Raw genomic sequence first — 26,769 nt, 5'->3', positions numbered from 1 at the left:
ACTTTGACTATTTGTGACAAAATCATCCTCTTTTACATCTGATAAACATGAGATTGCTCAAGTTTTGAATTCAACTTTGCAATGGCGCTGCCACGTTTCCACCGAGAACATCTGGAATCTGAAAGAAATGGTTCGGCCGATCAGACGATAAATGCAGTGCTAAAACATGAGATTACTCAACTTTTGATTGTCCGGGCCAATACCGGGAGAAAACAGCACTAAACATCTGCCTGGTCCAAAGGAGATATAAGCTTCTCAAAAAAAAAAAAGAGAAGGTGAACAACTGACCAGTGGAAAAAAACAAGAGAGTGAACCGTAAAAGAACTCCTACCTTGGCAATGTGTGTGTTGAGTTCCCAGGATTTAGTCAGTCCAGTCCAACGTGTCCCGTTCTGCTATCAGCTACGCTACTACCTGTCTACCTGACGGGCAGGATCGGAGGGTCCGATGTCTTCGTGACGGACCAATGGCGTTGGATCTGGGTCATACGGTTGGCCACAGCGCATCCACAGTCTGCACGGACTCGCCACCTCAGCGTTCTCATTCAGGTTTTTAAATTGGTGGAAGACAGAAATACCTTCATTTTCACATTCAGTTCTACACAGAGCGCAACATCAGGGAAATTTGACCCTTGCATTTAATCCATCATGGATGAACCATGAGCAGAAGGCAGCTAATGAGCAGCGCCAGGGGTTCAAGGTCTTGCTCAGCAAAACCTCAAATGGCCCGTTGGGAACTGAACCCAGAACGTTAAGTTCCGGGGAGAACCACTCTCACACCCTGAGCCACACCGCCCCTCAACTCCAAAGGGCTATATGCTAAGCTATCGATCTTGAAGTTAGCTGTCAGTTGTCACAGGGGGTGTGGTCAAGGAGCGGCGATTGACCGAATGATTGAACTGGGATTACATTCACCTGTTCACTGTGGCGGCTGCATGGAAAGGGAGTGAGGAGGGGAAACATCATTTTTGTTGAACGTAAACCAACTAGAAAGTGAACACTTGGAACTGCGTGCTGTGCCTCGCCTTGTCTGTCTTGGTTGTTAGTTGTTGGAATAAACAAGGCCAGACGAGGGCATGGAAGTGGACTTAGCCTCTCCTTCACTTCGTTTTTTTCTTGGTTGGGAGTCTCTACAACTTTGTCGACAAACAAGCTACACCCAAGTGGCATCTGTGGACACAAGGATCACGTCTCACAGTGCACCACTGCAACGCCAGAGACTTGTGGTAGGACTGTATCACGCTGTGTATGTTGGCTTGAACGGAGTTTGATAGACAGCGCATCTATCGGGGAGTGCTGTTTGTATGGGAAAGTCGGCTGAGGCTCTTGTTTTTCGAACACGAACTTTATTTCAGGCAGCATGAACACACAGAACGTTCGTTCTTCACTGGACACCTACAAGCAGAACAACACGATGATAGAGCAGTCGCACCATCTATTGGTAAAAGTACTGCCCATTTACAACCCAAACACTATCCAGTGTCAATGCTGGAGGTTCAGTAGGCAATGGAGAGCAAAACATGGTTCTTGATATTACGAAAAGGCACAATGAAATAGCAAAGTTTATCCCTGCCCAAGAGAGATATTCAGTTTTTTTTTTAAAACTAAATGTTTATGTAGTTTTTCTCTAAATCAATGACAGGTACATATACCACATATAATAATAATAATGAATATGACCCAACCATCTCCGACCTTCTCTCCAAAACATCGAACATGTGCTGTTCCACCACATTTCCAGTCTTGGGCAAAGGCCCAATTAGGATAGCCACTGGATTTGAGGGCTTTACCAATATTTTGGACCTCACTTTTTCTGTATTCGGTGGTTGACGGGATGTTCTTGGTCCGGTGGTGTAGAATTCTGATAACCCCGAGTTTGTGTTCAAGGGGGTGATGTGAGTCAAAGAGTAAAAATTGATCAGTGTGTGTTGGTTTCCAGTTAATCCTCTGTCCTGTTGAGTATGAGTGCAATAGTCCAAGAAAGGAAGTTTGCCAACAGTGATATCTTCCCTAGTGATTCTGATGATGGGATGGACATAAACTCAGGGTGCAGAAGTGTGTGTGAACAAACCTCCGGTCTGGTTAAAGAGCTGCTTTGCAGTTTAGAGGTTGACTTTGTACCACTGCTGGTTAACCAGTAACCTCTGGGTCTCTGTCTCCCAGAACTGTGGATCATCTGCTGAGACTTTGTCCATCCAGTCCTGTTTGGGTTCTTTTCTCCTGGTGTCGCTGTCGTAGTGGGTTATTGGAACTTCATCCACCAAACCAACTTCCACAAACTCTGGGAAGTTTGGGACTTGAGAGGATGCTGTGCAGAAATACTTGATGATTGCAATCTGAACAGACATAACTTCAAGATTAATAGGATGAAAGCAATTTTATTTGAAGATCTTTGCTTCTTCACATTCTTCATGGTGTATTTCCAGAATCTCTTCACATCTACAGTTAGGCCCAGGAATATTTGGACAGTGACACAATCGTCATGATTTGGGCTCTGCATGCCACCACATTGGATTTGAAATGAAACAACTACAACAGAATTGAAGTGCAGACTTTAAGGTTTAATTCAAGGGGTTGAACAAAAATATCTGAATAGCATGTAGGAATTGTAGCTACTTTTATACAAACGCTCCTCATTTCAGGGGCTCAAATGAAAATTGGTCAAATAAACATAACCCCTAGTAAAATGTTTATTTTCAATATTTTTTTGAGAATCCTTTGCAGTCAGTGCTTGAATTCTGGAACCCATGGGCATCACCAGACGCTTGGTTTCCTCCTTTCTGATGCTTTGCTGGGCCTTTACTGCAGCTGTCTTCAGTTGTTGCTTGTTAGTGGGTCTTTCTGCCTTCAGTTTTGTCTTGAGCAAGTAAAATGCATGCTCCATTGGGTTGAGATTTGGTGACTGACTCAGCCATTGCAGAATATTCCACTTCTTCACTTTAAAAAAACTCCTGGGTTGCTTTTGCAGTATGTTCTGGATCATTGTCCATCTGTACTGTGAAGCGACAGCCAATCAACTTTGCTGCATTTGGCTGAATCTGAGCAGAAAATATATCCCTAAACACTTCACAATTCATCCGGCTGCTTCTGTCTTTTGTCACATCATCAATAAACACAAGTGGAAGCCATGCATGCCCATGCCATCACACTGCCTCCACCAGAAGATGTGGTGTGCTTTGGATCATGAGCACTTCCAATTCTTCTTCACACTTTCTTCTTCCCATCATTCTGGTACAGGTTGATCTTAGTCCCATCTGTCCAAAGAATGCTGTTCCGGAACTGGACTGGCTTCTTCACGTGTTTTTTGTCAAAGTCAATTCTTTCTATTTTTGAGGTTGACCAATGGTTTGTACCTTGTGGTGAATCCTTTTTATTTACTCTCATCTTTATGGTAGACATAGATACTGATAGACCTACTTCCTGGGGAGTGTTCTTCACCTGAGGGGATGAATGAATGAATGAATGAATGAATGAATTTTATTTAAGGACAGACAGTACAGTGCCATTAAACATTTCAGCATAAAACGCGATATGAGAAGATGGATGTACCAGACAGGCTTAGCAGAGTTGCTATATTGCACCCGGCTGTCCGTGGGTGGAGTAAATGTACTCCAGTGGGGAATAAAAACAATTAGTAAGTAGCTAAAACAGGTTGAAGACAGGTTAAAACCGGAAAACAAGTTAAAACATGTTAAAACCAGTTAAAACCGCTTGCTTGTGGTTAAGGCCGTGATAAGAGGTTCATCTCATTCTTTTTTTTTATTTTTTTATTATATGCAAAAGCAGGGCGGAAGCATCAAGGAGGCTGGCGGGGCAGGTCGCTAGACAGTTTGGCTCGAGACGGAGACGGTTCTGGCTTAGTGTTGGCATATTTGTTTTCTTAGCAGGAGCTGTTTGGTGGCTTCAATGAAGCTCCGAAGACTCAAAGTTTTAACTCCTAGGGGCAGATCGTTCCAGAGTTTTGGGCCGACGAAAGAGAGCGAGTTCTGACCGAAAGATGTTTTTTTGTTTGGAACGGAGCAGTTTCCCTGGGTGCCACTTCTTAGGTTGTTGTGGGATTTGTCGAAGAATTTGTCTAGGGGGCCGGGGGCTGCACCGCTTAGTATTTTGTGGACTAGGGTGAGGTTTGCTAATTCGAAGATGTGCGGGAGGGCAAGAAGATTATGTTTTTCGAGAATTCTACAGTGGTGATGTGTGAGATTTTTTTTATCTCGAATTTTTAGTGCTCTTTTGTGCACAGCTGTAATTTTGAAAATCGCATTACTAGTGGCGAAACCCCAGGTAGTGCTGCAGTATGTTATTCGGGAAATGATGAGGGCGTTATAGAATGTTTTGGCGGCATCTAGGGAGAGAGAGTCTCTTATCTGTTTGAAGGTGTTTACTGTCCTTTTCAGGTTGTGGGACAGGGCGTTGGCTTGTTTTTCGAAGTTTAGGTGGTTGTCAATGATAATGCCCAGGTATTTTGTTTCGGTGACGTTTTGGATTGGCTCATTGTTAACCGTAAGAGTGAGATTGTGGTTGGGTGGTAGTGCTCTGAGAACAAGACCGCCATTGTTTTTTTGACGTTGAGCGCTAAATGGTTGGTTTCTAACCAACCCGCGATTCTACTCAGAGCGCTGTTTAGGGTTGTGTTGATTTCGCTTATGCTTTTCGCATGAGCCAGGACGACTGTGTCGTCCGCATACATTTGTGTCATGATATTCGGGCAGATGCTTGGGAGGTCGTTGATGTACATACTAAATAGGAGCGGAGCTAATGTCGAACCTTATGGCACTCCCATGGTGCGTTTTCCAAATGCGGATCTGCTTCCGTTGATGGTTTGGGTTCGGTTATTTAGGTAGGAGGCGAGCCAGTCGCGTGTGTTATTAGATAGGTTGAAGAGTTTCAATTTTTCAATGAGAGTTTTATGATTGACGGTATCAAAAGCTTTTCTGAGATCCAGAAAGATGGCGCCTACCTTAAAGCCGTTGTCTGGATGTTTTTTGATAAGTTCTATTAGATGGCAGCATGAAGTTTCGGTGGAGTATTTGGGTCTAAATCCGAATTGCATGGGGTGAAGTAGTTGGTTGGCCTCTAGATGGTTTGTTAGTTGCTTCGCTACTGTTTTTTCTATTACTTTGGAAAAAACCGGTAGGATGCTGATGGGTCTGTAGTTATTTACGTCTTGAGCGTTTCCCGCTTTATGAATCGGCGTGACCACAGATTTTTTCAGCGCCTCAGGGAAGGTGTTGTTGACAAAGGAGTTGTTGATCAGTGACGTTAGGGGGAGCACAAATGCTAATTTGTTACGTTTGACCGTGCCGGCATCGATGTTATATATGTCCTTGGCTCTGGAGTTCGAGAGCGATGTGATGTAGTTTAGGGTCTCTAACTGTGTTATTGGTAAGAGCTCAAGGGGTGGTGTTTGGAAAAGGGGGGCCGAGACAGAGATAACACCGTCCGCCATTGGACAGATGTTGAGGAAGTGTTTGTTAAATGCATCGGCAACTGCGATGCTGTCTGTGATGAGTTCGCCTTCCATATTCAACTGTAGATTTTTTGAGCTTTTAGCTGGTTTGCCCGATAGTTTGTCAATCTGTTGCCAAAGTCATTTACTATTTCCTTTTGGCTGTGTGAATTAGCGTTAGGAAATAGTTTGCTTTGGCCAGTCTGAAGGCAGCGATCGTTTTATTTCTGAGTGATTTGAAAAGGAGGTGGTCAGATTGTCTTTTCGCTTTGATATATCGTTTTAGTGCCAGGTCGCGTTTTTTCATGATTGCCTTTAAGTTGTCGCTGAACCATGGCAATTTTTTCTGCTTCTTGCAGGCTTTCGGGAGTACGGAGTGTTTATTAATTTTATCAGTTGTGTTGGCGATGATTGCTTCACAGAGTGCATCACGGTTCGTTTCCATTATCATCTCAACCCGTGGAATTCCTTCAATATCGTTGTCTAGTTGTGGAAAATTTTTTGGGGGGACGAAAGGGGTTTTTCTGAGAGACTGAGGGATATTTTTGGAGTTGTTGATTTTCCTGATTAAGAGGATGAGATTGTGATCTGATAGGCCCGTCGATAAATTGTAGGTTTTGGTGATTCGTTCGGGCTTATTTGTGAATATTAGATCAATTGTAGAGTTGGAGAATTTGGAGATTCTGGTTGGGGAGTTAATGAGTTGGGTGAGGCCTGACTTTGAGCAGGTCTGTTTGAGCTTTGAACTGGTCTGTTTACTTTGCCAGTTCATATTGAAATCGCCAATTATGATTTGTCTCCCAGAGTTTTAATGATGTGGTTCAGTTGGGTGAAGTCATTGTCATTTTCTTTGGGTGGTTTGTATATGACAACGATATTCAAGGGCATCTTGTTTGCAAAAACCATTTTTATACCTAAACATTCCATACATCCATCTGGGAGTGTGATCTCTTCACATTGAAATGTGTCTTTGATATAAAACACTATTCCACCACCTCTCTTGGGGCGGTCTTTTCTAAAGATTTTAAAACCAGGAAAAGTGACAAGGTTACTCTCAATTGAAGCAGATAACCAGCTTTCAGAAAGGGCTAGAAAGTCTAAATTTGTGTTTGATAGCAAGATTTCAAGTTGTGCTTTCTTTGGTAACATGCTGCGTATGTTAAGATGACCACCAATTAAACCTTTGTGTTTGAAGCTGGGATTCCATATTATATTGGCGTGGTTAACACTTTGGAATATTTTATAAGTGTTTTGAAAATGACAGACTGCCGGGTGCAGTTGTTGCTTTGCGCCAGCAGGGGGCACTGGTGAACGATTTGAGTGCGTTGCTTGTGGTGATCCGGCAGGGGGCAGTATTGTTTCACTGATGGGTGTAACACTAGAAGCTCTTGATGTTATCGTGAGAGTTACTGTGTCCTGTTTTGATGGGCCTTCCATGTCTCTGTTGGGAAGAGATGATTTGAGTTCACATATGAGGTCCTCTCCCTCGTTGGAATCCATATTTGCGACGTCATACTCGTACAAGGGCTTGTGATGGGGGGTTGGTGTGGAGTCGAGGAGTCGCTGCCCAGGCCTCATCAGAACCTTGGTTCTGGTGGCGCCTGGGCACCGCTGATCGCGTCATTGTTTGAGATATTGGAGAATATTCTCCCTGATGATCTCGGCACCGCGGTAATTGATTCGCTCCCCGTATGCAAAAAGTTCTGGGCGTTTCCAGAACGAGTCGAAATTGTGTATGTATCCGTGACCGGATCGTGACGCAAAGGCTTCCATCGATTGATGTGTTCCATATAAACGACTGAATTTTTCGGAACCGTCCCGAGGTGCCGGGAAGGTTCCGGAAAGGATACAATGGCAGTTGAATTCGTTATTAATTTGGCGCGTGAGACTTTTTAATTGGGTCATCAATGCCCAATTTTGTCTGCGCCTGGCGTCATTGTTCCCGGCGTGAATGATAACGGTTCGTGTTTTGGGGTGTTCCGTGAGAATCAAAGGGACGTGCCGTTTAATATCTGCGATGTTTGCATCGGCAAAAGAGTGAGTTATAGTTTCGGGTAGTGAAATCGAACTTACATTTTGGTGACCGATTAGCAGTCTTTTAGGAACCGTTTTATGAGGTGGGAACTGTTTTGGGGTGTTAGTGGTGGTCTTGTGACTGTCGACGTCTCGTCTCGGCGTGCGGCTCCAAACAGCATTTTTGAGGAGTTGAAGTCTTTTGTTGGTGGAATTGCGACGAGAAGGGAGCGTACCTCCCGGCGCTGGGAGTGGTGGGAAAGCCGATTCACTGTTCAGTCTCAGCGGGGTGCTGGCTTTCCTCTCCCGCGTGGGGTATGGATCTCTGACTGGGTCCCAAGGAAGTGTGTCTTCCAAATCCTCTCTACTACCGAAAGAGGTGGCTTTGAGTGGGCCGAAGACCACTGTGTCGTCTTGGGTTGTTCTTGATGTGCATTTCGCTTCCGAGCCGGTGGAGAGTGATGTCTCTATATCGCGCAAAAAGTCTTCTCCTTCGTTAATCGCCCGGAGGGTGTCAATTCTCTTTTCCGGAACCGCGATACGCTTGAGCAATTTCGCACAATTCTGACAGGCGCTGTCGTCCGGGTGGCATTGGTTTGCGAGCGGGGAGTGAGGCGGCATGGTGCTGGCGGGGGAGCGGAGGTTGACGGGCGGGGGAGATGTTAGGTCCTCGGCGGCCACAGTGAAAATCAGCAGGCTCTCTCTTACCTCCAGCCCCGTGGGCGGCGAACACGCCGCGTAACGGAACCACGGGGAGGTAGGCAGGGAGCCGGGCAGTTATGCGCGGGGCCGCAGGTCGATCAGCTAGTAGTGGCTAGCTGCTAGCAAGTTGCCGGTGGAGAGTGATGGCGAGAGTGATGCAAACGTAAAGCAGCTTTTACCGCACAGAGACAAGCGTTGTGCTACAGTTTTGCAAGCAGTGCTCTAACCTTTGTTACGGCAGCAGCAAAACAAAAAGGTAAACTCACTTCTTCGGAGGAACCTGTCGAGCTCCAGTGGCGCGGTCTATGGTGGTGACGCCAATTCACTGAAAGAAGAATAACCAGTGTCCTGGCGGCGGGTTCTTGCTCCAGGCAGTTGCAGTTGTGAAGGGGTTTTTCTTCACCATGGAAAGGATTCTGCAATCATCCACCCCTGTTGTCTCCTGTGGAGCTAAGGCCCTTTTTGAGTTCCCAAACTCACCAGTGCACTTTTTTTCTTTTTTTTTTTTCAGATTTGGCTACTTTTAACATTTCTGCTATCTCTTTTTTTCGGCCTCAGGTTGGTCTGTTTCACCTCCATTGAGAGGTCCTTTGACCACATGTTGTGTGTTCACAGAAGCCGTTTCCACTTCTTTTGTTTTTTCTAAAATGCTGCTGGAGGACTGCAGCCTGTTGCAGCAGCTCCTACTATCTTTAATTCTGTCTCTTTATTTCCTTAACTTATTTATATACCTGTCCACTCTTCTTTCACGTGTGTGACTAGATACCGTTTCTCTAATGCACTGTGTTGTTTGCCACGGTGTTCCTCCTGCCAATACTAAAGGCAATAAGAAGCCTGCTCCTAAGCTTCTAGCCTTACTTCCATTCCACCTGGTCTCCTGGACACACAATATATCCACCTTCCTTCTCTGCATCATGTCGACCAACTCTCTACCTTTTCCTGTCATAGTTCCTATAGCCCCCCCCGCCCCCCTTGCAACTCGCACCATAACCTGGTACTCGTGGACACTGGTGGTGAAGCGGCAGGCGGCCAGCACCAGGTCTGTGAAGATCTGGTCCAAAGCCACAGAGAAGGCATTGTAGGAGTGCTTCAACGCCACCGACTGGAGCCTTTTTGAAAGGACTTTGGTGACAACATCAAGAGCCTCTCCCGTTGCATAACAGACTATATCACAATAAAAGGTCTGTTGTTTCAATAACAACAAGCCATGGATCAACAAGGACATCAAAGGCCTCCTTAACAACAAGAAAAGAAGAGGGCCTTCATGGCTAAGGACCACCAGACCCTCAGGGCTGTCCAGACGGAGATAATGGGGAAACTATGGGAGGCACAGGCACTACATGGGTGTGGAGGATGCAATCATCTCTCTCACTCATAGAGCCCTTTCTCATCCGAAGGGTACAGTAAGCAATGTGAGAGTCACCTTTTTTGACTTTTCCAGTGACTTCAACAGTGCCGTCAACCCACCCTCCTCAAGAACAAGCTGCAGAGTATGCAACTTCACCCTCACATCACTGCCTGGATCCTTCATTATCTAATAGGACTGCTGCAGTATGTCAGGGTGGATGGGTGTGTTTCCGAGGCCATGGCGTGCAGCACTGGAGAACCCAAGGTACTGTCCTGTCTCCATTCCTCTTCACCCTCTTCTCCTCCACCTTCCGGTACAACTCCAGTTCCTACCACCTGCAGAAGTTCTCCGATGACTCTTCCATTGTTGGATGCATCAACCAGAGAGAACCACTTCCTAGTCAACATCTCCAAGACCAAGGAGGTGGTTGTGGGCTTTCGGAAGAATCAGAGATGTACCATCTTCAATGGGTGGCAGTGGGGAAGGTGAAGGACAAATTGGGAGTGATCCTGAACAATCCTTCCCATCCCCTGCACCACGAACTGTTGCTGATGGGATGCTCCTTCAGCCAACGGTTCATCTCACCCCGAACGCAGAACCAAAATGCTTTAGACGCTCCTTTGTGCCTGGAGAACAACAGTATGGACGACACACAACTCTAACCAGCCTGAGGTGCATCTGTGCTGCTTCCACAATCTCACTACCTCACCCATGTACATGTCATGCCCTAACTCTGCTGTCTTTCTTACTCTTGTTTGTCCCAGGCCGCACACATTCTGCCTATTTTTTTTTATTCTTATTCTTGTTATTGCTATTGTCGCTCTACTTATACTGTCATTAAGATCTGGTTGTGTATTTTTCACCCTTACTGTTCCATTATGTTGTCTCAATGAAAGAGAGGCAAGAGTAGAAGAGGGGACTATTGTAGACCACAAATTAGTAAAAGTGAAGTGAGGAAGGCATTGAAGAGGATGAAGAGTGGAAAAGCAGTTGGTCCTGAGGATATACCTGTGGAGGTGTGGAAGTGTCTAGGAGAGGCAGCGGTAGATTTTCTGACTAGATTATTCAACAGGATCTTAAATAGTGAGAAGATGCCTGAAGAATGGAGACAAAGTGTGATGGTGCCTATTTTAAAGAATAAAGGGGATGTGCAGAATTGCGGCAACTATAGAGGGATAAAGTTGATGAGCCATACAATGAAGTTATGGGAAAGAGTAGTGGAAACTAGACTGAGAGCAGAAGTCAGCATTTGTGAACAGCAGTATGGCTTCATGCCTAGGAAGAGTACTACAGATGCAGTATTTGCGTTGAGAATGCTAATAGAGAAGTACAGAGAAGGCCAGAGGGAGTTAGATTGTGTTTTTGTAGACCGAGAAAAAGCGTATGACAGGGTGCCAAGAGAGGAGCTCTGGTATTGTATGAGGAAGTCTGGAGTGGCAGAGAAGTATGTTTGACTGGTGCAGGACATGTATGCTGGCTGTGAGACACTGGTGCGGTGTGCTGTAGTTGTTGCAGAGAAGTTCAAGGTGAAGGTGGGACTCCATCATGGTCTTGTTTGCAGAGGTGATAGATAGGCTGACAGATGAGGTTAGACAGGAATCTCCATGGACCATGATGTTTGCGGATGACATTGTGATCTGTAGTGAGAGCAGACAGCAGGGAGAGGAAAATCTAGAGAGGTGGAGGTATGCTCTGGAAAGGAGAGGAATGAAAGTTAGTCGCAGCAAGACAGAATATATGTGTGTGAATGAGAGGAACTCGGGTGGAACAGTGAGGCTACAGGGAGTGGGGATCAAGAAGCTGGAGGATTTCAGGTACTTAGGGTCAACAGACCAGAGCAAAGGAGAGTGTGGAAAAGAGGTGAAGAGACGGGTCCAAGCAGGTTGGAATGGGTGGAGAAAAGTGTCAAAGGGTATTATGTGATAGAAGACTGTCAGCCAGAATAAAAGGAAAGGTGTATAAGACAGTGATGAGACCAGCGCTGATGTATGGACTAGGAACTGTTACAATGCTCAAAAGACAGCAGGCAGAACTAGAGGTTGCAGAGATGAAGATGTTGAGGTTCTCTTTGGGAGTGACCAGGATAGACAGGATCAGGAATGAGTCTATCAGAGGAACAGCACATGTTAGATGTTTTGGAGAGAAGGTCAGAGAAGCCCGACTGAGATGGTTCGGACATGTGCAGAGGAGGGATAGAGAATATATTGGTCGAAGGATGCTGGAATTGGAGCTGCCAGGAAAGAGGTCTTGAGGAAGACCGAAGAGGAGATTTATGGACGTAGTGAGAGAGGACATGAAGGTAGTTGGTGTGAGAGAGGATACGGAGAATAGGGTTAGATGGAGACTGTTGATTCGCTGTGGCGACCCCTGAAGGAAAATCCAAAAGAAGAAGAAGTCCAGAAGTCATACTGCTGCTAACAAAGGCTGACTTTTGCTCTTAGTCACTACGCTTTCCCATAACTTCATTGTATGTCTCATCAACATTGTCCCTCCATAGTTGCCGCACTTCTGCACATCCCCGATATTCTTAAAAATGGGCACTATCACACTTCGTCTCCAGTCTTCGGGCGTCTTCGTACTGTCTAAGATCCTGTTAAATAATATAGTCAAAAACTCTACCGCTGCTTCTCCTAGATACTTCCACACCTCCACAGCTATATCATCAGGACCAACTGACTTCAATGCCTTCCTCACTTCACTTTTCCTAATCTCTGCTACTTTGTGGTCTACAATAGTCACCTCTTCTACCCTTGTCTCTCTTTCATTTCCCTCATTCATCAGCACTTCAAAGTACTCCTCCTATCTTCACATCACTCTTCTAGCATCTGTCAATACATTTCCCTCACTATCCTTAATCACCCGGATCTGTTGTATATCCTTTCCATGTTCATTTCTCTGTTTTGCCAACCTGTATTGATCATTCTCTCCCTCCTTGCTGTTCATCCAAGCATACAAGTCATCATACTCCCTTTGTTTTGCTTTTGCTACCTCTATCTTTACACAGTATTGCCCTGTCCTCCTGTCTGTTCTCCTCACTCCGCTCGTTGCTCCACTTCTTTGCTGACCACTTTCTCTGTATATATTCCTGCACTTCCTCATTCCACCACTAAGTGTCCTTATGTACTTTCCTCCCAAATGATACACCAAGTACTCTCCTACCTGTCTCTCTGATAACATTAGCTGTAGTTGTCCAATCATCTCCAAGCTCTCCCTGACCACCTAGAGCCTTTCTCAGTTCCTCCCTGAAAACCATACAACACTTCTGCCTTTTCAGCTTCCACCACTTTGTCCTTTGCTCTGCCTTTGTCTTCTTGATCGTCCTTGTCCCCAGAGTCATCCTACAAACCACCATCTTATGCTGTCTGGGTATGCTCTCACCCACCCTATGTTCCTGTCTCTTCTGGAAAAAAGTGTTCACTACAACCATTCCCATCCTTTTTGCAGAGTCTACCACCATCTGTCCCTCTGTGATCCTATCCTGTATACCAAATCTGCCCATCACTTCTTCATCCCCTCTATTGCCCTCACCAACAAGCCCGTTGAAGTTGGCACCAATTACTGCTCTCTCATCTCTGGGGATATTCTGCATCACTTCATTCATCTCCTTCCAGAACTTCTCCTTCTCCTCCAACTTACATCCTACCTGCAGGACATAGACACTAACAGCATCACACTTTCAATTTCCGTTTTCAGACTCATAAGTGTGTCTGGCATTCTTTTCACCAACAGAATATTCCTAACAAACTCCTTCTTCAAGATAAATCCTACTTCATTTATTTTCCTGTCAGTACCATGATAGTACAATTTAAAGCCTGCTCCTAAGCTTCTAGCCTTACTTCCTTTCCACCTGGTCTCTTGGACACACAGTATATCCACCTTCCTTCTCTGCATCATGTCCACCAACTCTCTACCTTTTCCTGTCATAGTCCCTGTATTCAAAGTTCCTACTCTCAGTCCCAGACTCTTGCCTTTCCTCTTCACTCTCCGCTTCTGAACACACCTTCTTCCACTCCTTCTTTGACCTACAGTAGCCCAGTTTCAATGGTATCCTGTAGGTCATCGGTGCCAATGGCAGTCGTTGACCCGGGCCTTGACAGATCCCGTATGAGATTATTAAGTTTGATTTGCATGTTTGGTTTTGGCTCAAGGAGACACTGGCCCGTGCTGCCCTGAGGCTGCATCATTGTGTATTCACAAATATTCTTTCTTTTCAAATCTGCAAGCCTGTATCAAGAGGAGAATTGGATTCTCACTGCAACTGCTGGGTAAGGGCATTTTTCTTTTTGATGAAGACCACACCAAGGAAAAGGACTTCATTTTTTTTTTTTTTGTAAAACTTGTTCTATTTTTTTGGAAAATTTCACATTCATAAAAGAAAATGGACTAACAGCAAACAAAACTTCAGTCTTTCTACAGGAAATGTATGAATACGGCACCGTTATAAATGGACTTCAAAACCCCTGTTCAAAAATAACTTTATTTAGGAAGAAATTGTTTAATTTTTGTGTGTATGTGTATACATGTGTATATGCTACCCCTGGCTAAATGACTTCCTGTGTATATATTTGTTAATTAAAAAATTACCAAGCGAGCAAAAATATATAATCCTCCGTTTATAGAAACCCCTGTATAACTTCCACAGAATGAATGCCATAGCTTAAGCATGAAAAGAAACAGCCCTTCAAGTCTCTCACAAGTCTCTCACAGCACAAGTGTCACTATTGACCCTATAAAATGAAACAAATATAGAATGCAATTCATTTTAAATCACCAAAAGGACATGCCTTCCCAGCATTACAATTTTGCTAATGACCCTGAGATACTGCTTGATTTTTGTTTTAGGAACTAGCCTCCTCCTGGAGGACTTTTTAGTTTTGGATTCCCTCAAGGCAGTTAAACTACTTGTAGTAGACTGACAAGACTTATGGAAAACACTTCTCACACCTGCTCACATTGAAGGACTAATTTTTAGAGTTCAGTCTCTGAGCAGGATGGGACTCCAGGAGCTCCGGGAGCCAAGTGCCCCTTAACCCCGGGCGCTGGGAGCCCCGTGCACTCTTTCACCAGGATTCCCGTGCGCCCTGTCCCCAGGATCCCCGCGTGCCCTGTTGCTGGACCCCAGGAGCTCCGGGAGCCACGCACCCTGATGCCAGGAACATTGTGCGCCTTATTACCGGATCCCAGGAGCCCCGCCCTACCCTCCGGAAGCTGGGAGTTTCAGGCACCCTGTAACCGGGATTCCTGCCGCACCCTGGGAGCCCAGTGCGTCCTGTCACTGGGAACCCCATGTGCCCTGATGCTGGAGCCCAGGGAGCCATGCGGCCTGCTGCTGGAGCCCAGGGAGAAATGGGCCCCCTCCCCCCCAGATGCCAGGAGCCCCGCACGCCAGGATCCCTGCGCGCCCTGTCGCCTCACCCCGGGAGCCCACTGCGTTCTGTTCTTGGGAAACCTCGCGTGTGCTGATGCTGGACCCCAAGGGCTCCGGGAGTCGTGCGCCCCCCACCGCCAGACGCCGGAAGCCCCGTTCAACCTTCATCAGGATTCCCGAGCACCCTGTCAAGAGGAACCCCGCGCGCCCTGTTGCTGGACTCCTGGAGCTCCGGGAGCCGCATGCCCCTTAACCGGGCGCCGGGGGCCCTTGCACTCTGTCACCAGGATTCCCATGCACCCTGTCACATGGATTCCCGCGCGCCATGTCACATGGATTCCTGCGAGCCCTGTCACCAGGAACCCCAGGAGTTCTGGGAGTCACACGCCCTGATGCTAGGAACATTGCGCGCCTTGTTACCGGAGCCCCACCCCACCCTCCGGAAGCCGGGAGTTTCAGGCACCCTGTAACTGGGATTCCTGCCGCACCCTGGGAGCCCAGTGCGTCCTGTCACTGGGAACCCCACGTGCCCTGATGCTGGAGCCCAGGGAGCCAAGCGGCCTGATGCTGGACCCCAGGAGCCCAGGGAGCAATGGGCCCCCTCTCCCCCAGATGCCAGGAGCCCCGCACGCCAGGATCCCTGCGCGCCCTGTCGTCTCTCCCCGGGAGCCCACTGCATCCTGTTCTTGGGAAACCCCGCATGTGCTGATACTGGACCCCAGGAGCCCACTGCGTGCTGTCTCTGGGAACCCCGCGCGTGCTGATGCTGGACCCCAAGGGCTCCGGGAGTCGTGCGCCCACCACCCCCAGACGCCGGAAGCCCCGCGCACCCTTCATCACGATTCCCGAGCACCCTGTCAACAGGAACCCTGCGCGCCCTGTTGCTGGACTCCTGGAGCTCCGGAAGCCGCATGCCCGTTAACCCCGGGCACCGGGAGCCCCTTGCACTCTGTCACCAGGATTCCCATGCGCCCTGTCATATGGATTCCCGCACGCCATGTCACATGGATTCCTGCGCGCCCTGTCACCAGGAACCCCAGGAGCTCTGGGAGCCATGCGCCCTGATGCCGGGAACATTTCGCGCCTTATTGCTGGACCCCAGGAGCCCAGCCCCACCCTCTGGATGTGGGGAGTCTCAGGAACCTAGTCATCGGGATTCCTGCCGCACCCTGGGAGCCCAGCACGTCCTGTCACTGGGAACCCCGCGCGCCCTGATGCTGGAGCCCAGGGAGCCATGCGCCCTGATGCTGGAGCCCAGAGAGCCATGCGGGCTGATGCTGGACCCCAGGAGCCCAGGGAGCCATGCGCGCCCTCCCCCCCCAGACGCTGGGAGCCCAGCACGCCCTGACGCCAGGAATCTTGTTGCTGGACCCAAGTAGCCCCGCAACTTGGGATCGCCGCACGCCCTGTCGCAGCACCCCGGGATCCCTGAGCGCCCTGTCACCAGGAACCCCAGGAGCTCTGGGAGCCATGCGCCCTGATGCCAGGAACATTGCGCGCCTTATTGCTGGACCCCAGGAGCCCCGCCCCACCTTCCGGATGCCAGGAGTCTCAGGCACCTTGTCACCGGGATTCCTGCCGCACCCTGGGAGCGCAGCGCGTCCTGTCACCAGGGACCCCGCGCACCCTGATGCTGGGGCCCAGGGAGCCATGCGCGCCCTGGGAGCCACGCTCAACCTACCCTTGGACTCCTGGAGCTCCGGGAGCCGCATGCCCCTTAACCGGGCGCCGGGGGCCCTTGCACCCTGTCATATGGATTCCCGCGCGCCATGTCACATGGATTCCTGCGCGCCCTGTCACCAGGAACCCCAGGAGTTCTGGGAGTCACGCGCCCTGATGCCAGGAATATTGCGCGCCTTGTTACCGGAGCCCCACCCCACCCTCCGGAAGCCGGGAGTTTCAGGCACCCTGTAACCGGGATTCCTGCCGCACCCTGGGAGCCCAGTGCGTCATGTAACTGGGAACCCCGCGCGCCCTGATGCTGGAGCCCAGGGAGCCATTCGGCCTGATGCTGGAGCCCAGAGAGCCATGCAGGCTGATGCTGGACCCCAGGAGCCCAGGGAGCCATGCGCGCCCTCCCCCCCCAGACGCTGGGAGCCCAGCACGCCCTGACGCCAGGAATCTTGTTGGGCCCCCTCTCCCCCAGATGCCAGGAGCCCCGCACGCCAGGATCCCTGCGCGCCCTGTTGTCTCTCCCCGGGAGCCCACTGCGTCCTGTTCTTGGGAAACCCCGCATGTGCTGATGCTGGACCCCGGGAGCCCACTGCGTGCTGTCTCTGGGAACCCCGCGCATGCTGATGCTGGACCCCAAGGGCTCCGGGAGTCGTGCCCCCACCACCCCCAGACGCCGGAAGCCCCGCGCACCCTTCATCACAATTCCCGAGCACCCTGTCAACAGGAACCCTGCGCGCCCTGTTGCTGGACTCCTGGAGCTCCGGGAGCCGCATGCCCCTTAACCCCGGGCACCGGGAGCCCCTTGCACTCTGTCACCAGGATTCCCATGCGCCCTGTCACATGGATTCCCGCACGCCATGTCACATGGATTCCTGCGCGCCCTGTCACCAGGAACCCCAGGAGCTCTGGGAGTCACGCTCCCTGATGCCGGGAACATTGCGCGCCTTATTGCTGGACCCCAGGAGCCCCGCCCCACCCTCCGGATGCCAGGAGTCTCAGGAACCTTGTCATCGGGATTCCTGCCGCACCCTGGGAGCCCAGCACGTCCTGTCACTGGGAACCCCGCGCGCCCTGATGCTGGAGCCCAGGGAGCCATGCGCCCTGATGCTGGAGCCCAGAGAGCCATGCGGGCTGATGCTGGACCCCAGGAGCCCAGGGAGCCATGCGCGCCCTCCCCCCCCAGACGCTGGGAGCCCAGCACGCCCTGACGCCAGGTATCTTGTTGCTGGACCCAAGTAGCCCCGCAACCTGGGATCCCCGCACGCCCTGTCGCCGCACCCAGGATCCCCAAACGCCCTGTTGCCGCTCCCCGGCATCCCTGAGCGCCCTGTCGCTGCACCCCGCGAGATCTGGGAGCCACGCGCAACCTACCCTTGGACACCGGGAGCCCCACGCACCCTTCACCAGGATATCCAAGCACCCTGTCACCAGGAACCCCGCACGCCCTCTCCCCAGATGCCGGGAGCCTCAAGCGCCCTGTCGCTGGGATTCCTGCTTGCCCTCCCATCGCACCCCAGGAGCCCCGCATGCCCTCCCACCCGTAGCCCCTCGCGCCCCGTTGCTGCTATCCTTCAGAAGAGTAAGCCTGTGGCATAATAGCTAACAGCTAGCCTTAATGCTTATTATAAGCTTTCTACCGGAATACTTGCAGGAAACTGGCAGGGACTGACCAAACAGTTGTCCGGGAAGTGCAAAGTGTAAAGACTGAAACCAATTGAGAAAAGCGCCAATAAAGTTAGTATGCAATGACCTAAACCTTGTGAAGAACCCTCAGGAACTTCTCCCAGAAAGTAAAAATGGCAGGAAATCACCTGCATGTGTGTTAATCCTGGCAGAACGGCAAGAGCGGACAACCCAGGGACGGCACTGTCCTTCGTGTCTCACAGCGAGCAGCAACTCCAGTCGGAGGTGGCGGAAACGCTGACTGGAGGTGAAGCATGCACTTTTGGCAAGAAGTGCGGAGAAAACACGAATGAGGAGAGAACTTGTCTTGAGAGCTAAATGCACTTTGGATTCCAGATGATGCAGAGTGCCCCCTAAAGCTGTACCAGTTCAAGATGGAGGAGATTGAGGGCTTCCGGTACAGATGCAGGGTGAGTTACTGTCTCTGATGCTTGGCCTCCTGCAGGGCTGGGGGATCCTGACCCTCCCTGCTGTATTTCTGTTTGCAGGACGCAATGCGTTGACCAAGCAGTGACCAAGCAGATGGTGCGCGAGGCTCGGCTAAAGGAGATCAAGCTGGAGCTGCTGAACTCATAGAAGCTGAAGGTGAGCAAATTGATCCCTGGTGGTCGGCTGTTAGGTTTAGCTTCATCTCCTAGCCTGACCAGCCCCTACCCCACTTCTTTCCCTCAGACGTACTTTGAGGACAACCCTCGTGACCTACAGCTCCTGCGTCACGACAAAGACCTCCAACCAGCTGTCATCAAGCCCCACCTTAGTAACGTGCCAGAGTACCTCAGTAAGGCTCTCCTCCCCATTTTCTGGATGCTAACAGTAACCGCTTGTCGACTGACTCGGTGTTTTGATTTCTACAGCTCCTGAGACCCTAATGGGGTTGTTGGACCCCCTGTCCTGCAGGAGGAGGCATAAGAGGAAGGAGACATCCCGATCAGAGGGAGTTGCCAAGGCCGTTTTCAAGGTGAGGCTGGTTGAGTCCTGTTGACCTTTAACTCTATCAGAAGAGACGATCCCCCAAAACGGGAGTCCAATCAGATATCACCAAAAATCAAAATTATTTTCAGTGTGAGTATTGGTTCAATGTGTCTTTTACAGAAGAACAGCCGTGGGAAAAAAACCCTGAAGAGCTTTTGTTTCACGGGAGGAAAAAACAGGAAGGGCAAGACGAGCTGATCCCGGACTTTTGGAGTGGGGGTAAACTTTTCTAACTGAACTTTGGGTGAAATGTTGTGCCCAAGTCTCACGCACGTTGGATAAAATTGAGGAACATTAACTCCACCTGGACTTTCGATGTTCTACGAGGTATCTGCTCCTGTAGGATCCCGATCGATGCCTTTCGTTCTGAAACCTTTCGATTCTTTTCCAAAAATAAATTCTCCATGACTCCCTTCAGTTCTGTCTGTAATGCTAACACGCTCTTCTTAACGTTAGCATGTTGGCCAGTTAGCATGAGGCTCAAACTGGTAATTCGCCTCTGTTGTGTTTCATTTCCGGTTGAGTCAGATCAGCAGAACAAAACTGACCTGAAGGTGGCACCAGAAGACAGAAGCAGGACTCCTGCTCCTTTCAGGACGAGTTTCTAAGGTTCACTTATTTTCCGCTAAATAAACTTCTTAAATAAGGAAAACAAACTGAATCTGTCCTGAAGGATACATTCTCCTGGTTCCTGCCTTTTTTTTTTCCTCCAGGGTCTCCTCCCACTGTCCAAAAACATTTGGTCGGTTCATTGTCCAATCATTGCCTCCATCTGACCTTCACGGGATCGTCTACTGTCACATCAACTAACTTCCTGTTCTTCTCCCTTCGTTCATAAATCTCCCTCGGCCTTGAACCTCATCGTCCTTCTACCCAGATCTTCACCATACCTCCTCTGTCCATATCCAGACCATCTCGGTCTGACTTTATCTTCAAAACATCGAACATGTGCTGCCCCTCCTTCCTGATCCTCTCTATCCTTCTCACTCCCAAAGAAAACCTCCACATATTCATCTCTGCTGCCTCCTGTCCCCTCCTCTGTCTCTAAACCAGAGAGCATGGCTGGTCTTACCACCATCTCCTCCACCTTTTAACGCTCTTATCACTTGACACCTTACTCCACTTGCTCCACACTGCTTGTGCACATTTCTTCACTTCTTCTGCACACTCTCTATGAAGTTGACCTTAAGTACATAAAATCCTGCACTTTCTTTATCCACTCCGTTGCCTCACCATTTCACATGGGTCCCTCTCATTCACACTCACGTATTTTGTTGAGCAAACAGCCTCTCCTTTCCAGAGCATACCTCCCACCTTCAGATTCCACCTCCCAGCATCTTCATCTCAAATGGCAGATCTTTCACAAATAAAATGGATGTGCTGACTGTAACAGATAGCCGCAAACAGACTCATCCAGGACTGTTGTATTTCGCTGATACTTGAGACCTGGCTCCTCTCATCCATTCCAGACACGGCAATTGAGTTCACTGCCATGACAGAGACAGTTATTCCTGTAAGAGCAGGAATAACTGCTATTTGCACAATGCCGCTATCCACTATCCAGAGGAAGCCCCATATGAATGCAGGGGACCTTAACCAACGATTAGAAGGTAGTGCTCCCCAAGTTCCACCAACATGTTCAATGAGCCACCAGAGGAGAAAATACTCCTACGCTACAGGGCTGCACTGCTCCCCCATCTCGGCCTACCTTATCGTTTCCCTTCTGTTGATGGTGCCTCTCAGCAGCTGCAGGACTGTTTTGAAAACCTCAACCTGGACATTTTTCAAGACCAGGATTGGGAAGTGTACACCTCAACTGTGTCTTGTTACATCTAACACTGTGTTGCCACTGTCATGGTGGACAAACAAATTTGGGTGTATCCAAACCAGAACCTGTGAAGAAGCGGAGGTCGAAGTGCTCCTAAAAGACAGGAATGATACCTTCTCATCTGGGGCTGGGGAGCATTTAAGTTATAAAAATATACGGGATTGTGTGGCAAGGAAGGAGTCTAACACATCAACTAAAGGTCTAGCAACCTCACGGTAGCCCATGATGACGCCCCAGTGGCCGAGGGGTTAAACCGCGTCTTTGCCCACTTTAAGGTGGGGTCACCAGCGGTAGCCTCATCTTCGCCGTGCAGGCATACGAGGCGAGGAATACGTTGTGGGCAGTGAAGCCCTGCAAAGCTGCTGGACCGGACGGTTCTGAGAGACTGTGCTGACTATCTGGCTGATGTATTTAACCAGTCCCGAACCCAGTGCTCTGTTCCACGCTACCTGAAGTCCTCCACTATCCTTGACCAAAAAAGAGGCAGCCCAAATGACTCCAGGCCGGTGGCTCTTGTTTAAACATCTATTTATTTTAGCTGTTAACCTCAGCGGAGGAAAAATGTTTCTTGACACTTGTCATTTGTCAGCAGTCTCTGCAGAACTCAGCAGAGCAGATTTTTCAGGGGAAACACCTGGACCGTCGTGAGTGTGCGTTTGTCTGAAAAAAATAAAACACTCACTTCTAAATGCCAGTTTCCCACTATTTCTTTTCTTGTGGAGCTGCTTCTATGGCCCATGAAATAACAGGAAGATTCTGTCAGGTTGGAGCCGCCTTGGTTTTATCCGCCACAACTGCTGTTCACAACTCATTTGAGATTTTCGGGGAGTTTTAGGGAATTTATTGAAGATCAAAAGTCATTACAAGAATCAATGAGACATCAGTGCAGCGACGCTTCAACCAAAATTATAGTATTGGACAAAAGTGACGAATCCCAGCTTTGATTTCTTTTCTTTTACAACAAAATCCACAGAAAAGAAACCCCGGTTTCCAAATAGAGAATTTCTATCTGACAAAACAATTCAATATCAGTTGCAATAAACAGTATAAACCCCAAAGTATGTCTGTTCAAGCAGAGCAACGTAGAACTGGAAATTCTGGATGAATAAGAATAAGAATAAGAACAACTTTATTAATCCCGTAGGAAATTGCAGTGCCAGAGTTACAGAAATTATAACAGTAATAAACAATACAAGAAAGGCAGAATTAGAATAAAAATAAACTATAAACTATAAAGTGTCTCAATGAAACTATAAAGTGTCTTAGTAAGCAGTGATAAAACGATAAGTGTCTTAGTAACAAGTGAGGTAAGGAGTGCACAATAGTATGATAGAAGGGAACATTGTAGTGTAGCTGTTATGAGATGAAATGAAATATTGCAGTTTCTGAATATTGCACAGAAATGAGATCTTGCACATTTTTGTATGTTTTAGGTCTTCCATCATCTGGCTTGCTTGAAACTGCTTGTGTGTGTGTGTGTGTGTGTGTTTGAAAAGCCACCACCAGATCTTTTCATATATCAGATGCAGAGAAGTGGTGTTGCATTCAGAGCCAGATCTCAGGATGATTTGTCAACGTGTTGTTGGGAAACATGTCTTTCAGTGATGCTGAGTAGATGTTGGATGGAATGTCCATCAGTTCCACTCATGTTTTTATGGAGTCAAATCCTTTTTAAATACACTTTTATAGTTGCTTGTCTTCAGAAATCCAATGTTAAACTCCATTCTAGATGTTGAACTCGTTGTTCCAAGTTTACGGCTGGACTGAAGATGACGTCTCCTTTCTTCGGTCACTTCCACAATTCATCTGAAAGCCCGAGGAGACGAGAAGAACCCTGGAAGGCAGCTTTCAGGAGGAACTCACTGAGTGCAGTGGTTGGTTTGTCCCTCAAGATGAGGAGGGTTTGGGATTGAGTTCCTCCAAAACTTCTGAGCTGCCGACAGCTGGAAGGTCAGAAACAAACAATTAGCTCGAATCCTGTTCCAAACTACAGGAGTCTTTTCCCTGCAGGAAACACCTCTGCTGGTTTCACATTTTGGATCTTCAGAGAGCAAGTCACTTCCAAAGAATTAAACAAAAAATGCGTCTACTTACGAGACGGAGGAGCTTCGGCTGAAATACAAAGAGAAGAGAAATAATTCAGCTTTGCCAGAAGAGTTTGCAGACGATGTGTCTCAACATGGCAAGGCTGAAAGTCGGAGCCTCGCATGGCTTCATGTTGGGACAAAGATATTTCCAATGAAACGACATCGAGTCCAAGTCAAACATCTCCCTGTGGAGGTCTCTCACCAGACTTCTACTTGTAGAAGACGTATCCAACAGCAACCACGGCGAGCAGAGCAACAACAACCACTGCGACGACGACGGGGAGGACGAGGCCAGGCTTTGCTGTCGAGCAAAACACAACACAAACAGTTTCTGGTCTTGAAATCGTCTCTCTGCTTCTCTGCGGTTCAGTTCTTGTTAACCAGTTAAGTTTGACTGATCCTGACTTGAACAATTCGGCAAGAAGAAAAAGCCCGACTGATGGCAGACATGAATCCGACACACTTTGGATCTGAAGATCTGGACGCTGATGGGAAACTAGAGGGTCGTTTCCCACCTTCATCCCCTGTGAGTCCAGTCTTACCGTTGCTCCTGATGGCGTCTCTGTCCAGGACGGTGACCACGTCCTCCTTGACACCGGAGAGCTGGAACACACACTTGTATGCCCTCAGATCTCCGGGTGTGTCTGGGAGCTTCAGGTCGGTGCTCATCTGGAAGGTTCCATTGGAGTTGGGGAGGATCTCTCCGAGCTCCTGAGGGACCTTCTCTCCGTCCTTCGTCCAGAAGAGCATGGCTTCCCTGGGGAAGAAACCGGTGGCGTGGCAGGTGACCGGAGAGGAGGGCGTCTTCTGGAGGAGATGCACTCCGGGAAGATCTGGAGCGTCAAGAGAAACAGAGTTTCTGTCAACGCCTGAACTCAGAAGAACTTCCATCCACACGGAGGAGGCAGATTAGAAAGTGGGCAGGAGAAGGAAGGCAGAGACATGGAGGAAGAAGAGTGAAGATACAAACATCACACCTTCTTCTGCTGTGGACAAATATTACTCACTGTCTCGTCTAAACTTTCAATATTTAAGAGTGAAATCAGCGAAAAAGCAGAAAGGAAGAACCCAAGAATCTGCATCCAATGAACAGAGAAGCAGGAAAGAAGATCTATCGATTGATTGATTGATTGATTGATTGGTGTGTGTTCATTGGAACAAAATTGTTTCCTCAGATTCAAGAAAATAACCAAAGATTTGAAAAGAAGTCGAAACATTGTTAAGACGACGTCAGGTCATGTGATTCCACCTGTTCTCAGCAGGGAGCTCCTCCCGTGGTCCAGATACTTCTTCAGCCACTCAGGACAAAACTGGGTGAGGTAGTGCTTCCTGTTTTCCTTTATGGCCTCGTCATTGTCCCACTTCTGTTTGGTGATGAAAGCCTGTGGTCTCGGAGCGATCCATGTCATTGTCTTCAGGTCAAATGAGATGAAATCTTCTCCATCATAAGCATCCTGATCAAATCCATTCACTTCTCCAGTCTCATCGTTCCACTCACAGCCAGACATCACCTGGAGAATGTGGAATCCTGAGAGAGACAGAAGCTGCAGTGAACCAGTGAGATCTCAGCACAGTCTGCTGTGTTTATTATGGGATGGACATAAACTCAGGGTGCAGAGCTGTGTGTGTGTGTGTGTGTGTGTGTGTGTGTGTGTGTGTGTGTGTGTGTGTGTGTGTGTGTGTGTGTGAACAAACCTCCAGTCTGGTTGAAACGCTGCTTTGCAATTTCGATGTTGACTTTGAAGACCTGCTGGTGACCCAGTGAGTTCTGGGTCTCTGTCTCCCAGAACTGTGGATCATCTGCTGAGACTTGGTCCATCCAGGCCTGTCTGGGTTCTGCTGTTCTGGTGTTGCTGTCATAGTGAGCTATTGGAACTTCATTCACAAGACCAACATCCACAAACTCTGGGAAGTTTGGGACTTGAGAGGAGCCCATGTAGAAATACTTCATGGAGTGAATCACTGGAAGAAATATTTCACCGAATGATGAGGTTTTGGTGACTGAAAGTTCCATAAACAGCTTTAAGTTACTCAAAGATGTAAAAACACAGTGAATGATGGAACTATTCTAGAACTTACACTTTAATTTAGCAGAAAAGCAGTTCAACATTTAGTCAGAAATACTGCAAGTCAATCTCAAAGTGAAGGATTATTTCCAGTATTTTAGGAAATGGGATGATTTCAATATGAACAGACAAAACTCTAACATTAATAGAAAGGGACTTTATTTGAAGATCTTTGCTTCTGTCCTTCCTTCATGCTGTATTTCGTAAAAGGCCTCATATTTACTTTCACTTTCGTTTTGACTGATCGTAAACTCCAAACAACGTCCATATTTGCTCCCATCTCCTCTGAACTCTCACTCTGAACTAAAAACTACAGTTTCCATCAGATTCTAAAGGTGAAATGTTGATGAGAAACAGGCTGAAGATCATCTTTGGACCAAACTAAACACGAGCTGCTGCTTCAGACTCTTTGAGAAATCAAATGAAGCGAAAAGAAACGGACTTACCGGCCGTCACGCTGGACGTTCCCATGACAACCAGCACAAGTAGAGAGATCTTCATCATCTCCAGGTTTGAAGAGCCTACAGATGTTCAAGCATTGTTGTTCCCAAACACACGCTGGTCTTCCAGGTGAAGGATCTGGAGCTCCACTGAAGGATCCACTGGGGAGGAACTGCAACGAACCCCCGTCTGAGCCAATGAGAATTCAGATCGGGCTCGAAACGTCACGGGTCGCCATGTAAACTCAAAATGCACAGGCTAGACGCGAAAGTCAGTCAGAATGAGTCAGAATGCTTTTATGGTCATGGAAACATTGCTGTTAGTACTGTAAAATGCAAGGGTATAAATTATAAAAAGTATATAATAAAAAAAAACAGTTTACATATCGGTGTGGGAAATACTGTGTTGTATGACGCAGTTGTTTTTATCCACTTTATGAGGCGAAATCACAATGTCCCATTTTCACAAGACACTAAATTTTGAACAAATCCTGCACTACATTGCAGCATGTTAGTAAACATACAACTATTTTTAAACATTCTCATCACATTTTGAACCTCACATCAAGTACCTGCCATGGGAATTCTTTCATGGACTCACTTACTCATTCACTTCAATGCAAAAAAAGCCCTGTAAAAACAGTTGATGCAACTGCACTTTCATACTGCTATCACTTTTCTTTTTTTTCTTGCCACTGCACCTTCTGTCACTTGTTGACAGAACTGACAAATCGAAAGAAAATTGCGCTCCAGCCAAATCACCTCAGCGTAATTCGCCATAGTTCTCCGTTGTTCTACTTCAATGCTCTGTATAAGAATAAGAACAACTTTATTTATCTCGAAGGAAGATGTTGTGCCAGAGTTAAAAGAAAAACATAACAATAATAAATAATACTGGAAAATTGTATTGAAAAAAAAAGGGGGGTATAAGAAATATGTGTGAACATCTGGCAGTTTTGACAATAAAGTTGACTTTGACTATTTGTGACAAAATCATCCTCTTTTACATCTGATAAACATGAGATTACTCAAGTTTTGATTGTCCGGGCCAATACCGGGAGAAAACAGCACTAAACATCTGCCTGGTCCAAAGGAGATATAAGCTTCTCAAAAAAAAAAAAACAGAAGGTGAACAACTGACCAG

The 26,769-nt window shown here is 47.9% G+C and overlaps 2 protein-coding genes across 2 annotated transcripts; both read right to left on the bottom strand.

Annotated features, from left to right (window-relative positions):
• Positions 1–22,144: 22,144 nt before the first annotated feature.
• Positions 22,145–24,010, bottom strand: LOC147231392 (mamu class I histocompatibility antigen, alpha chain F-like). Its single transcript, XM_086152776.1, has 4 exons — positions 23,662–24,010; positions 23,322–23,420; positions 23,127–23,144; positions 22,145–22,975 (listed from the first exon to the last, which is right to left on the bottom strand). The coding sequence occupies exons 1-2, from the start codon at positions 24,008–24,010 to the stop codon at positions 23,329–23,331; spliced, it is 441 nt and encodes a 146-aa protein (XP_086008902.1). The 3' UTR covers positions 22,145–22,975; positions 23,127–23,144; positions 23,322–23,328.
• A 331-nt stretch (positions 24,011–24,341) lies between these two features.
• On the bottom strand, positions 24,342–25,766 carry LOC147231391 (class I histocompatibility antigen, F10 alpha chain-like). The gene is made up of 3 exons (XM_086152770.1): positions 25,632–25,766; positions 24,815–25,081; positions 24,342–24,647 (listed from the first exon to the last, which is right to left on the bottom strand). The coding sequence occupies exons 1-3, from the start codon at positions 25,687–25,689 to the stop codon at positions 24,355–24,357; spliced, it is 618 nt and encodes a 205-aa protein (XP_086008896.1). The 5' UTR covers positions 25,690–25,766; the 3' UTR covers positions 24,342–24,354.
• Between the last annotated feature and the right edge of the window lie 1,003 nt (positions 25,767–26,769).

The sequence above is a fragment of the Fistularia commersonii genome, chromosome 9 (assembly GCF_037954325.1).
Source record: "Fistularia commersonii isolate RoL2024-O1a breed Wild chromosome 9, RoL_Fcom_v1.0, whole genome shotgun sequence".
NCBI classification, from domain to species: domain Eukaryota; kingdom Metazoa; phylum Chordata; class Actinopteri; order Syngnathiformes; family Fistulariidae; genus Fistularia; species Fistularia commersonii.
Note: the sequence above shows the minus strand (reverse complement) of the source record. Positions and strands in the feature narration are given on the sequence as shown.

Bases quoted from the DNA above. Each gene is read 5' to 3' on its own strand.
- LOC147231392 (XM_086152776.1), bottom strand. From the start codon at position 24,010: ATGGAAGTTCTTCTGAGTTCAGGCGTTGACAGAAACTCTGTTTCTCTT. The intron at 23,421-23,661 runs GTAAGACTGGAC...TTTGCTCGACAG, and splicing joins AGACGCCATCAGGAGCAACG to CAAAGCCTGGCCTCGTCCTC.
- LOC147231391 (XM_086152770.1), bottom strand. From the start codon at position 25,689: ATGATGAAGATCTCTCTACTTGTGCTGGTTGTCATGGGAACGTCCAGC. The intron at 25,082-25,631 runs GTAAGTCCGTTT...TATTTCTTCCAG, and splicing joins AACGTCCAGCGTGACGGCCG to TGATTCACTCCATGAAGTAT. The intron at 24,648-24,814 runs GTTTGTTCACAC...TGTCTCTCTCAG, and splicing joins GCGTTTCAACCAGACTGGAG to GATTCCACATTCTCCAGGTG.